The sequence below is a fragment of the Dissoconium aciculare genome, assembly GCF_010015565.1.
Source record: "Dissoconium aciculare CBS 342.82 unplaced genomic scaffold K489scaffold_6, whole genome shotgun sequence".
Taxonomy (NCBI): domain Eukaryota; kingdom Fungi; phylum Ascomycota; class Dothideomycetes; order Mycosphaerellales; family Dissoconiaceae; genus Dissoconium; species Dissoconium aciculare.
Genome location: NW_022984956.1, coordinates 1,390,581 through 1,402,745, shown reverse-complemented (window position 1 = coordinate 1,402,745; position 12,165 = coordinate 1,390,581). Strand labels below are relative to the sequence as shown.

Here is a 12,165-nt window from a genome sequence, read left to right as displayed (position 1 = left end):
CTTCATGACGTATGTCGGACTATCGATCACCCGCACGAGATGCGACCATGCACATAATGGGAACGTTCACAAAGAGCCTCGAATTCTTGAATTCACGCTCTGTACGGATGACATCCATGGCCGGAAGGTGATCAATTAATGATATGGTTGACGAACATTGCATACGGTTGTCTTAAGCTCCCAGGCGCCTGGAATTCATTCCGAGAGGAAGAAGATGTCCTTCAACAATGATCTTCGGGTTGACCCAGCCGTCTCCCATCGAACTTTCCTCCTAGCCTCGTTCCGACCTCTTTCACGAGCTCAAAGTGGCAGCGAGCTCCTTGCGTTCGGCCTCGTTTGTCGCACGCTTGATCTCCTTGCCGTCCTTGAAGGCAATGACGGTGGGGAGAGTGGTGACTTTGTGATACTCCTGCGATGCATCGTGAGCACTCCGGGGGTCCATCACAACGGGTGAACCAGCTGGATCGAGAAGATGAACTGACCTTGGCTGCGCCGTACTTGTTGCTATCAAGTTTATAGGCCGCTGTTGACGAGGAGAATTTGGCGGCGTATCTGATGAAGCCGGATGTCAGACCCTGGTCGTATTCCACCGTATCTGGGTGTTAGGCAGGTCCAGCTCGCAACTTACTCTTCGGCCTGCGGAGGCATCGCACCCTCGTAGACGTAGACGATCACGTATTTGCCCTCGGTCTTGATCGCCTTTTCGAAGTCATCCTTGCTGGTAAGTTCGGTGAAAACCATCTTTGCTGTTTCTTTCGTGGAGGGAAAAATGATTGTAGTTGGAGGAGAGAGTGATGAGACAGAACTACACATGACGGGTCAAGGACGAGCATTTAAACAAGAGCGTTCTCCTGAAGATCTACACGTGTGTACGCTCCATCTGGGATGCCACGATTCCTGTTGATGCCAGTCCCATGGCTCGCTGTTGATCGAGAGTCACACGGATGGGAATCCAATGTGGGAACACTGTGTGCTGGGCATGGTACGACGCTCGTGGCGTTCAATTTGACAAAGCGAACGCTGCCGACGTTCCGATTTTTGCTCTGGGTCATACTGCTTTTCCAACCTCTATTGCGTAGTCGCAATCTCTCTGCAACCAAGTGGGACTGGTGATCTCATTGATGCTGTGTGTGCATCCCACCGTTGGGATATCGTGGCTGATCCAATTTGGCAATGGAGAGAAGGAGAGCCGGGGCGGATGTCGCACGACGTCTTCCGAGAATGAGGGGGGGATCAATGCAGACATCACCCGCAAGACTGCTACCAAGCGAGCGCCTAGGAGAAGGACTTCGATATCCGTTCAAGCTGGACTTGTTCTGATATGTATCTGCAGCACCACGACACAATGGCAAGACACAGAAATTACCCGCGAATGGCACACCGGTTCGAGGGCTTGGCGGGAGTCAACCTGCCCATCTTACGCTCGTGAAGACACGATGCTCTGTTTGGCGTCATGTAGACATCGGATGAGATGACTTCCACAGCAACCAGTATCTACGGTGAATGCTCGTGGCCCCGGGTGACGAGTCGTCGTCGAAGCAGAACATTGGATTCGTGTCGCATGTGGGTGGCTGGACTGCGACTTCTGGGGAACGCCTACACAGCACAATCAATTAATCGAAGGACTGCAGTCCTCCTCGGCGTGATACATGAAAGCAAACGTACGGGCACAGTGAAGTTATAGATTTCTTGCCTACCTAGGTAAATTTCTGTTGACAGGTGGGCAACGAGGCCGGAGTGTGATGTTATAGTGTCGATACCGGCTGCGGCCGTTCTTAGCTGCAGCCACAGAGAGAGGTGAGAGGAGAGAGCGGAATATGGGCGAAATCCAAGGGTCCCCGCCAAAAAAAAGTGCCGGGTACTGTGCAGAACACACCTGATGCAGTAATATCAGACTGTGCGTGTGTGTGACATTTCGCAATGGGCAATAATTACCCAGCTATCGAGCTAGGAATCCCGTAGCACCTTTCCCACAGGTAATATTCGTTTCTCTAAGTGCTCGATCTCTGACTCTGACGCTCGGCCTCTGACCTTGTCACGAATCAACAACATCATCTCAACCCCATCTTCAATTCGGTACACACCGACACCATGGCGAATGATGTCTTTCAAGCCGCAACCGAGTCCTTCTCCGTCTGGCTGCAACACGCCGGCGCGAAGGTCTCGGACAAAATCACCATTGCAGATCTTCGGGATCGTCACGCCGGTCGTGGAGTCGGTAATCCTCACCCATCCACCACTCTGAGCGAGGACTCTCTTCGTCCTCTCTGTGCCAACACGCTCGACTGATACATTCTCGGTGGAAACCTTCTAGTCGCCCTGCAAGACCTCGCCGAAGATGAGGAACTCTTCGCCATTCCTCGCGCCGCGATCCTCACCGCAGAGAATTCCGATATCCCGTCACAGTTGCTGGCGGACATTGAAGATCCCTGGCTACAGCTCATCCTGGCGATGATTTTTGAAAATGCGCGAGGGTCGCAGTCGAGGTGGAGTGCGTACCTAAATATACTGCCCACGTCGTTTGATACGTTGATGTTCTGGTCGACATCGGAGCTTCAAATGCTCCAGGGAAGTGCGGTAGTGGACAAAATTTCTCGAGAGGCAGCGGATCGGACATTCGCGGAACAACTCCTCCCGATCGTTCGATCGAATCAGGAAATCTTCCAAGCGCAGGCGCTCGGCGACGGCGATCTCCTGGCGCTGTGTCACCGCATGGGAAGTACAATTATGGCCTACGCATTCGATCTGGAAAAGTCGACAGAAGGACAACAGCCGCCCCAAGCGCAGGACGAGGAATGGGAAGTCGACGAAGAAGAGAATCCCGCCAAAGGCATGGTCCCGCTCGCCGACCTGCTCAACGCCGACGCCGACCGCAACAACGCCAAGCTCTTCTACCAGGAAGACCAAGTGGTCATGAAAACCATCAAGCCCGTCCTCCGCGGCGAGGAACTGTTCAACGACTACGGCGCGCTGCCCACCGCTGATCTCGTCAGGCGATACGGCTATGTGACCCCCAACTACACCCGCTACGACGTCGTCGAAATCTCCGCCGATCTCATCCGGAGCACGATATCTAAGAACACTGACCTCAGCAACACCGAGCTAGACGAGCGATGGACCTACCTGGACGACCAAGGGGTTCTCGACGACGCATACGACATCAGCCATCCCCCTCCCCACTCCTCCTCCGGAGAAAACAACAACAATCAAGGAGACGAAGAAGAAGACTCCCAACCCCAATACCCCGACGAATTCCTCATCCTCCTGGCCACCCTCACCGCCCCAAAAGAAACCTTCACGACCCTCAAACGCAAATCCAAACTCCCCAAACCCCACCTCGAGCCTCCCGCCCACCACCTCCTCACCGCAATCCTCACGGATCGCCTCGCCATGTATCCCACAAACCTCCCTCCTGCCATCCACGAGGAGAATTCCAGCCCGATCCAGCGCCGCCGAGAAATGGCCGCGCAGCTCATCGCAGGTGAGGAACGCGTCCTGCATGAAGCGATTCATGGCCTAGCGGGACCAGCACGACAGGCTTCGCCGGTGAAACGCATGGCGGATGACGATGACAGCGACCAGTCGCGGCGCACACGCGTGAAGCGGTAAACCGGCGGTTGGTCGATTGATCATGTGGACGCAAGCATGTGTGGCATGGCATGGCATGGCATGGTACATGTCGCCGCTCGACTCCGACGCAAGGAAACTTGTGGAGAGGCCACTCGCAAGACACAGCAGGGGCACAGCAGACCGGGAGAAGTGGGGAAGATAAAGGAGTCTTGCCCGCTCGTAAAACAGGTTTTGAATATTTTCTTCGTTTTTAATTCTACAAGAAAAAAGATAAAACAATTGGTGGTATCAAAAAAAGGACAACGAGAAATCGCAAAAAAGGGGGGGCAAAAACGACCCTCCCCGTCACCCGCACTCATGCCGTGCTACCCGTCACAGCAGCTGGTTTCGGCGAGGGATTCGCCGCCGCATTTGCCCCGCCTTGCTGCTGCTCTTCACTACTCGAACCGCCAGCAGCAGCAGCAGCAGCAGCAGCAGCTGTCCGCCGCTCACCATTGGAGCTTTCAGACCTCACAGGACCCGGAACGCCGCCGCCGCCGCCTCCGCCGAGACCACCGCGATTGAGCAACATTCGATATTCAAAGACTTTGTCATCAGAGACGGGGATGAAACGCTCGACATCATCGTCATCGCTATCGTCGTCGTCGGAGACGACCCCCGCGCCGGCGCGCACGATGGCGCGGACTTTCGTGCGCCGGGCTTCGAGGAAGCGGCGTCCGCCGCGGCCGTAGCGGACGCGACACTGTGGGATGCTCTTCTGCTGGGCTTCGAAATCTGCTGTGCTGCCGCCGGTCTCCTGGCTGTCGCTGAAGTAGGTGCTCATCAGCGGCGCGAGCGGGGTGGCGGAAAATGCTTGGACGATGTGGATTCGGGATTGCTGCTGGGAATAGGAATTCGATGCGTCTTCGAGGTCGGTCGTTGAGGGCTTGCGGTCTTGCATGTCGATGTCGCCATCGCCGTCCACCGGGCTGCCGGATTTCTGGGAAGGTGGCGGTGTCGGGTATCCGTTCCCTTGCGGGAATAGTGGTGCCCATTTGGTCTGGTCGTCTGCGGGCTCCGGTGGTGGTGTGATGGGGTTCCATGTCCGGTCGTGCCAGTTCGCATTCCATTTCCGGTGCTGCTCCTTGCGGCTCTCGATCGTCCGGTTGACGAAAGCATCCGCATCGGCGAGGTTGTCGGACAGCAGGACGAGGTTGTCTTCTGGAGCTGTGCGCTCGCCCAAAGAGCGCAGACGGATCGTGGCGGGCCGGGCAACACTCGAGTCTTGTCGAGCTTTGACCTTGGGCGCAGGCTGGAACGACACGTCAGCATTGGCTACAGACGAAATCCTCGGAGCAGGTTGCAGACTCACCTTTTGGTTAACGAGAAGTAACTCATCCTCCCCATTTTCACCTTTGATACCCTTGGTCGCCTTGACCTCCTTGAGTTTGCGACGTCCGTCAAAGACTTTGCGATTTAATTCCAAGCTGGACTTGTTGAGCTCTTCACGATGCTGAACCATGCGGACCAGATTTCGAGCCATTTCGAGTTCGACGCGCAACTTCTTGAGCTTCTCGACGATTTGAGCATCGCGACCTCGAGTTTTGCGCGTTTGCCTGACCTCTCGCCTTCGGAAGCAGACATACGGATCTGCATCGTCGATATCCGAGGTCGTGTCCAGCAGACGGACTTTGATCGCCGGCATGATGGGTCGATTGGATTTCCTCGACACCCAGTACTGATAGATGAGCTTCAGGAATTTTTGCGCGTCCGCCGAGATGGGTTCTTCCCTCGCCTGTTCCATCTCTTCGAGAGACAAGATGGGGGCGTTATCGACATTTGCAAACGGCTGGAGACGCTGACTGGTCTCCTCGAAGAAGTCCATGGCCTCTTCGAAGACGTCTTCGGAACATTGGCTGAGCTTCTCCTTGACCGGCTGGCCGTGGACATCTCGGCCGTCGTTCAATTGGGCAAGAAACTTGGCGTCTTCTTCACTCATGCAATACTGGACCCCTATTGAATCCTCGACCGTCGAGCTGAAGCGGATGTAGGTCGTGGGCTGTCGGAACACCTTGGGATAGAGACTATCATACTGTACATCCTTGGCTCGGGTCGCATCTGGAGTCGGGATGTAATTCTGCTTCTCGGCTTTGGCGCCCAGAGCGGCAGCGTTTTGACCCGAGATGACGGCTTGCAAGTGGAATTCCTGGTTGCATCAACCATGTCAGCGGACGTGCAATGAATGAAAGTCAAGGTAGGTGGAAGAGGAAGGAAGCGAAGAGGTGATCATGACCGAGTCAACATGCATGCATGCATACATGCACATCGACCTGCTGCCCAACGAAAGGGGTCAGAACATAGGACAGGCAGGTGAGGACTTACGATTTCTTCGCCCTTTTCCACACCCGTCTCGACTTGATGAATCTGTCGCTGCGTCTCATCGTCGGGGATTTCATCAATCTCATGTTCCCGGATGATGCGCAGCGGTTGTTTGGTGTTCAACTTCCGCTGGCGTACATGCCGGGCAATACTCGGTCTGGACATGTTCGCGGTTTATATGTGTGTGTATGTGTGTATGTGCGTGTGGGCCGGGCAGCACCAATCAGAAATGCTGCCTCAGGCAGAGACCATCCGATTCATGCAAGATTTGTGCAAACGCAGAGAGTGTAGAGGACGTGTGTGAGTCACAACAAGCCAGCTGGCCACGGTCGCAACGGGACCTTGCCCCCAGCCACGCAGGCCGGGTGTTTTTCTCTCTCACCGTCGCGGGTCGGGCATGTAGTGATGGGTATGCACCGATGCGCAATCGTGCAGCGAAACTCTGGCTGGAATTTGGTGGATTTTGGAGATGATTTACGTGGTGGAATTGATGGAAGAGTGGTCGTCGTCGGCGTCGTGGTGAGGTCTGGGCTGTCAGCGCGCGTTTTTGCGTTGTTTCCTTGTTGTTGGTCGGGGGATGTTTGGCCGCTGCTGCTCTCATCTCATCAAGGGGGGGCCCACGGGCACAGCGGACAAGCGGGGGCGGGCGGCCGGTTGGAACTTACGGGGGAAAGAAGCACGCAAAACGGCCGGGCGTGGCGATTCTCCGCAGTACATTTCAGAATTGGAAGGACTGACGACACTCCTGTGATGTGGGTGGAATAATAATGCAAATTATGATTTGACGGGAGAAAGGGTGACATAATTGTCTCTCCGCAGTATATTCCATACCGCTCATCCTCATCACATCTTCACATGTGACGGCGAGCTATCACAATCTCCCTGAATATTTCTGGATCATGATGACTAATGATGATGATGACTAACGATAATGATGACACAGCAGCCGGCTCGATTCCCCGGCTTCCCGCCATCTCTGACCTGAATCATCACCACCCGAGAGCATGACTTCTCGGCCCTCCAACCTGGTAAAATGTCTTGTCTTGTCCTGCGATGTCTCGCGCATTGTCTCTCCTACTCTCGTTCGTTCGCATGTGCAGCAATCATCGATCATGTTGATGTCTTGCTTGCTTGCTTGCTTGCTTGCTTGCACGTCAGCCCGTCCAATCTCAAACCACGCATGCTCGGGGGAGAGAATTAGGCCACTGTCCAAGAGTTCTTGCGACACTGCCAGTTATATGTCACGTGACTGTTCCCGAATTGTGTGACTGTCCAGGGATTCATCTATCATAGAGTCGAGACAGGATATATACCACAATCTCGAATCTGAGAATCTTTCCCTTGGTATTCATCCTACCTACTCCGCCTCAGAGGTGCGACCTCAATCAATCTAAACCACGTGTGGAGCGATCGCCTTCACGGTCTCAGGACCTCGATAGGTGGGAGATGCACTTCGATCTGATGAACGATCGCGTATTCCAGATCAACAGATCCTTGAAGGAAGAAGAGAAAACCTCCACATCCGAAACGCTCCTCTCATCCGCGAGGACGCACGACTCCAACGTCTCCCCGCTAACAGCGCGCGAAAACCTCCCCCATCGCGACCGCTCCGGCCGTTTCGTACCCAGTAAGCATCAGATGTGTTCTTTTCTTTCTCGTACATCGCCATTCGCCTGCGCGAGGGGTTGTGCTACGTTCTCTTCTGCTGAAGGCGGCGCGGAAACGCTCTTCCGGCCAGATTTGATCGAGAATGGACAGGCCCATGGGTGGAAGACTCGTGTGTGTTCCCCGTCACCTCTCGCTTGCTTTGCTAAATTTGGTGAATGGCGACGGTCATATCAGCAGTAGAGAAGCGGCTTTTGGTTTCTTCTTTTTGTTTTTCGTTTTCTTGGATCGCTTGTCGAAACACGCAAGACGCGGGCGCGTGTATGATCGCCGGACCTTGCTCCTGGGATCCATTTCGGTCATGGGAGGAGCATCCTTCCAACGTCCTATCCTCTCCCTGGGGCGCTTGCGATAGTTGTGGTACGGGAAGGTATGTGAGCCATGCGAGGTACACACGTCGGAGATGCTGGCCGATGCATCGCTCGTCGAAGTGGTACGCCAACAACATTCAAGACCTACGTGAGGGCGATGTCACGCCTGTATCATTGAGAAATTTCCATAGAATTGTGTGTGTGCCGTGATGGAAGGACATTCTATTTGTCGTCAACCGCGTAGATTGAACGTCTCGTGAGGAGCGTGGTACTTGCACAGGAAATCGCAGAGCAACAGAAGACACATACGTTCCAATCATTCCGATCTCAACATTCCATCGCCGAAACGCCTCGCTAAATCCAAAAATACAAGCCCCCTTCCCTAAACCAACCTCGTCTGGTGGTGAAACCACACAGGCATTCCAATAACAAATCCCAAATGTCAAATGTGTCCTCACTCAAGCAAGCCTTCTCCGCTTTCCCCCTCTCTCCTCCGCAAGTCGTTCACGTTCCATTTCCTCCTTCATGATCCGCTCAGCGTTGCTCATAGGTTTCTGTCGCACATCCATCGTGGTGGCCGTTTTCTGTTTGAAGGGATTCTTGCTTGCCTTACTTGATAGCGGGTTGGATGCGGCTTTGTCTTTCTTGGCGGCTAGTGAGAACGACATCTTGGGTGGACCGGCCGGTTTGTCCGTGCTGGCTTCTGTGGTTTCGGTCGTTGGCGGAGCTGGAGGGTTTGATGCGGTTTCGGGGTTTGGACCTTGAGCTGTGGCTTGCGCGTTATCGTTGGTCGAGAAGATTGTGATCGGTATGGCAATTTCGGAAGTTTCGGCCTCATTTTTGGATTCGATCGGTGCGGTGGACGATTTGTTCTTGAGCCCGAATGACATCTTGAACGGCTCGGCGGGTCTCTCCTCGATCGCAGCTTGCGCTCCATCTCCGTCATTATTTGAAGTCTGCTGATGTGCTGCAGCCGCAGCCTTTTCTGCTCGCTCCTTTTCCGCCCGCTCCTTTTCCGCCTCCTTCGCCCTGCGAATCTGCTGCTGGAGCAATCTCGCCTCCACATCGCCGTCGCCACTCTGCATCTGCTTCTTTATCTCCTCTTTCCTCTGAATCGCCGCAGCGCTGTCATCGATGAATGCGATCTCGACTCCCCTCTCTCCTTCCTCCACCCGACACAATCCCTCCCGACCGAGATGTTTCGCAAACTCCGTCAGACTCGGCCACTTGGTCGAATTCATATGGATATGCTCCTTATCGCTGATGTACTGCTGATAGAAATTGTTCATATGCACCTTCTTCTCGCCGTGCGCGACCTTGAGCAGTTGGAGGAAATCGCGCTGGAACTGCCTGCTGTAGTCGTTGATGAACTTCTTCGGATCCTCACCGACGAGCAACATGGCCCGCACGTGGCCCTCGGACATGGTGTGTTGCTTGAAGCCGTTATCGTCGCGACACTGTTTCTCGCAGATCTGACAGTACCACCGCAGGCGCTGAAGGCCCTTGGCTTTCATCTTGTTGCCGACCCATTTCGTGCTGCCTACTTCGGCCTTGGGCATTATGAGTGGTGTTTGTGGATTTGGTGGCTTCGGTGGCTTCGGTCAGGTTTTGTTCCTGATGCGACAGGCTTTGCGCATATAATCCGGTCAGGAGCTGACGTTGTGTGTTGGGTCCACGATTCGCTTGTTCGCACGCGACTGAATCTAACTCTTCGAGCGCGCGGCAACATTTGAAGATGACGTTTTATCGTGAACGCTGACTCAGCACACGTTTTCCACTGGATAGGGTTGTGATCACTCGCTACCCTCGACCCTAACGAACATCTGTCATCTACAGCCACGACGGCAAGTTCTTGGATACAGAATATCAGATTTGGTCACCCTCGTATAATCACTTGGTTCGAAAATATTGGTCAGACGCGATCGGATCAAAGTGTAGCCCTTCCTCGGAAGCTTTCGATCCGTCCGCAGAACCATACTACAAGCAGCATGCATATTTTCAAGTGTCTTCGGGTTGGCCTCCTCCTCACGACAGCAGCAACGACTGTCGATGCTCGCAAAAGCGACGCGATACTATTATCGACCGTAAAGTCACTCACACTACGAGATGGACACGACACAACACATCGACGGGTATCCGCGTTACCACAGCTAAAATGCATCGGAGGCAACGCGAAGGGACTCTACAATGTCGATGTCATGCGCTGCCGAAACTCTGGTTCGGAGTACGGCGCCGAAGATATTTCTTGGACGTGCAAGGCCTCTCTACCGCCGGAATTCAAGCTGGGTAGCACGGACGTCATATGTGAAGGATATGATAGCCCGGACGATCCATATGTCCTCAAGGGCTCATGTGCTGTTGAGTATCGATTGGTCCTCACCCCGCTTGGAGAGGAGAAGTATCGCGATCAACTTGGCTCGAAATGGAGGAGTTCATCGAGGAAGAACGGACCGGGTGTCGAGCAAGATGGGGGCGATTGGATCGCTGGGATGTTGTTCTGGTTGATTTTCGGAGGTAAGTGGATCTATGATGCATCACAGGATTGCAACTGCGGCGTTAGAAACCGTTGAAACGGTATCACGCACACTTCGAAGCGCCCACTAACACCACCTCGCAAAGGGATCGTCTGTGTGATCATCTACAGCATATTCTACGGCGAGAACAACAATAACGCCAACCCACGCCCACGTCATCGAAACGCTGGCTGGGGAGGTGGCGGCGGGAACGACAACAATGGCGACGATGACCCTCCTCCACCATATACACCTCGCGGACCATATGGAGGTTCACCACGCGGAAAATCATCGACGTCGTCATCGTCCAACAGCAGGTCTCGGAATTCATCCTGGCAGCCAGGTTTCTGGTCTGGCACGGCCGCTGGAGCCGCGGCGGGAGCCGCAGCGGGATACGCAGCAGGCAGCCGGAACTCAGGTCGTGCAGCGGCGCGACAACCTGCTCGTGAGTCTCGATGGGTCGGCGGCGGGATGGGCGAGTCGGCTTTTGGTGGGAGTGACATGGCGGGTCCGAGCAGCAGTCGGCATGAATCGACAGGCTTTGGCGGCACGTCACGACGTTGATGATGTGGTTGATGCAGAGGCGGGAAGCAGAAGAAAGGGTTTCACTTATCTGCAGGCTGTGAAGAAGCCTGGCGGTGTAAACTGTATGTAACAATGACTATACTGCATTGCATTTTCCGACCCAGCGTTTCCTCCTTCCTGCAACAACCACAGTCGAATCGAGGACCGTGGAATGGTTGAGACCTCTCGCCTAGCAGGGAGTGGAGCATTTTCCCAACCGGGAGACACAACGCAGCAGAATCCACCATGGTACACCCCAATCGTCAGGGACTCGGGCGAACTATAATCGCGATTCTATTTTCGTGGAAAAGCATATTCGTCTAGGTATTTGGAAAAAGAAAAAGAGGGTCTCGACGAAGGAAGCCGTGCCACGTTCGTGGCTGGTAGGCAAGCCCTTCGGTGCACACCCGTGGCAGCGTGGTTGGATACAGCGCATGGACGAGTGAGTGGGGAGGTAGATCTTCCTGATGAGAGATATGTACTCGTCGTCACAAGACAAACTTCAAACCAAAGTCCTTTGGAAATCTCGAAATCCCACGTCCTGCCTTCGATGCGATCACGATGTAACGTGATGATAAGCTCAACGAACCGATCAAACGCGTGGGCGGCGGCGACGACGCGCAACAGCAAGCGTCAAACGCCGATCAATTTTCCGGGCTCGGACAGCGAATTGCTGTCCGTCGAGAGCCCCCCGTGTCTCTCTCTCGCGCTTTATCTGGAATGATTCCAGAAGGGAGAGATGGAAGGAAATCGCTCGTCGATAGACATGAAACTCAAAATGTACTGTAGTCACACATGACATCCCGTGTTGTGTGATCTCGCTCATGGATGGCCGTGCCACATCTGATAGACCTGCGTTTGCCTGCCTGCCTGCGCGATCGCCCACATGCACGCGAACGGCGCATGCCATATCCATCTTCTCAACGGAAAACGAGGAGGGCACGGACATGGTTGTGATGATTGACGACGATGGTAGGCAGCGGGATATAGGTATTCAGTCGTTCGAAGAACGTGGTGGTTTCTGGCGCCAAACAGCGACTTCCTCTCCCTCTCTCTCTGCACGTGCATAAGACCCACCTGATCGTTGCTATCAGTCAGCCCATGCCGACAGCGATATATCGCCGACGACGATATGCCCGTGCAGGATAAGCCCAACTATGTCGATATCCATGTGAAGACTGCGG

The 12,165-nt window shown here is 54.4% G+C and overlaps 5 protein-coding genes across 5 annotated transcripts; 2 read left to right on the top strand and 3 right to left on the bottom strand.

Annotated features, from left to right (window-relative positions):
* Nucleotides 1-292: 292 nt before the first annotated feature.
* K489DRAFT_410165 (uncharacterized protein) lies at nucleotides 293-741 on the bottom strand (the record flags this gene model as incomplete). The annotated part of the gene is made up of 3 exons (XM_033607674.1): nucleotides 293-409; nucleotides 483-552; nucleotides 629-741. The coding sequence occupies 3 exons, from the start codon at nucleotides 739-741 to the stop codon at nucleotides 293-295; spliced, it is 300 nt and encodes a 99-aa protein (XP_033460131.1).
* A 1,344-nt stretch (nucleotides 742-2,085) lies between these two features.
* On the top strand, nucleotides 2,086-3,609 carry K489DRAFT_318830 (SET domain-containing protein; the record flags this gene model as incomplete). Its single annotated transcript, XM_033601351.1, has 2 exons — nucleotides 2,086-2,218; nucleotides 2,315-3,609. Coding segments are annotated over 2 exons (1,428 nt in total), but the record flags the coding sequence as incomplete, so codon positions are not given.
* A 309-nt stretch (nucleotides 3,610-3,918) lies between these two features.
* On the bottom strand, nucleotides 3,919-6,536 carry K489DRAFT_380484 (uncharacterized protein). Its single transcript, XM_033604889.1, has 3 exons — nucleotides 5,932-6,536; nucleotides 4,922-5,755; nucleotides 3,919-4,861 (listed from the first exon to the last, which is right to left on the bottom strand). Exons 1-3 carry the CDS (start codon nucleotides 6,091-6,093, stop codon nucleotides 3,926-3,928), a joined length of 1,932 nt encoding a protein of 643 aa, XP_033460129.1. The 5' UTR covers nucleotides 6,094-6,536; the 3' UTR covers nucleotides 3,919-3,925.
* Nucleotides 6,537-8,908: 2,372 nt separating this feature from the next.
* Nucleotides 8,909-9,463, bottom strand: K489DRAFT_309321 (uncharacterized protein; the record flags this gene model as incomplete). The annotated part of the gene is made up of 1 exon (XM_033600634.1): nucleotides 8,909-9,463. A coding segment is annotated over one exon (555 nt), but the record flags the coding sequence as incomplete, so codon positions are not given.
* A 429-nt stretch (nucleotides 9,464-9,892) lies between these two features.
* K489DRAFT_410161 (uncharacterized protein) lies at nucleotides 9,893-10,981 on the top strand (the record flags this gene model as incomplete). Its single annotated transcript, XM_033607673.1, has 2 exons — nucleotides 9,893-10,418; nucleotides 10,524-10,981. The coding sequence occupies 2 exons, from the start codon at nucleotides 9,893-9,895 to the stop codon at nucleotides 10,979-10,981; spliced, it is 984 nt and encodes a 327-aa protein (XP_033460127.1).
* Between the last annotated feature and the right edge of the window lie 1,184 nt (nucleotides 10,982-12,165).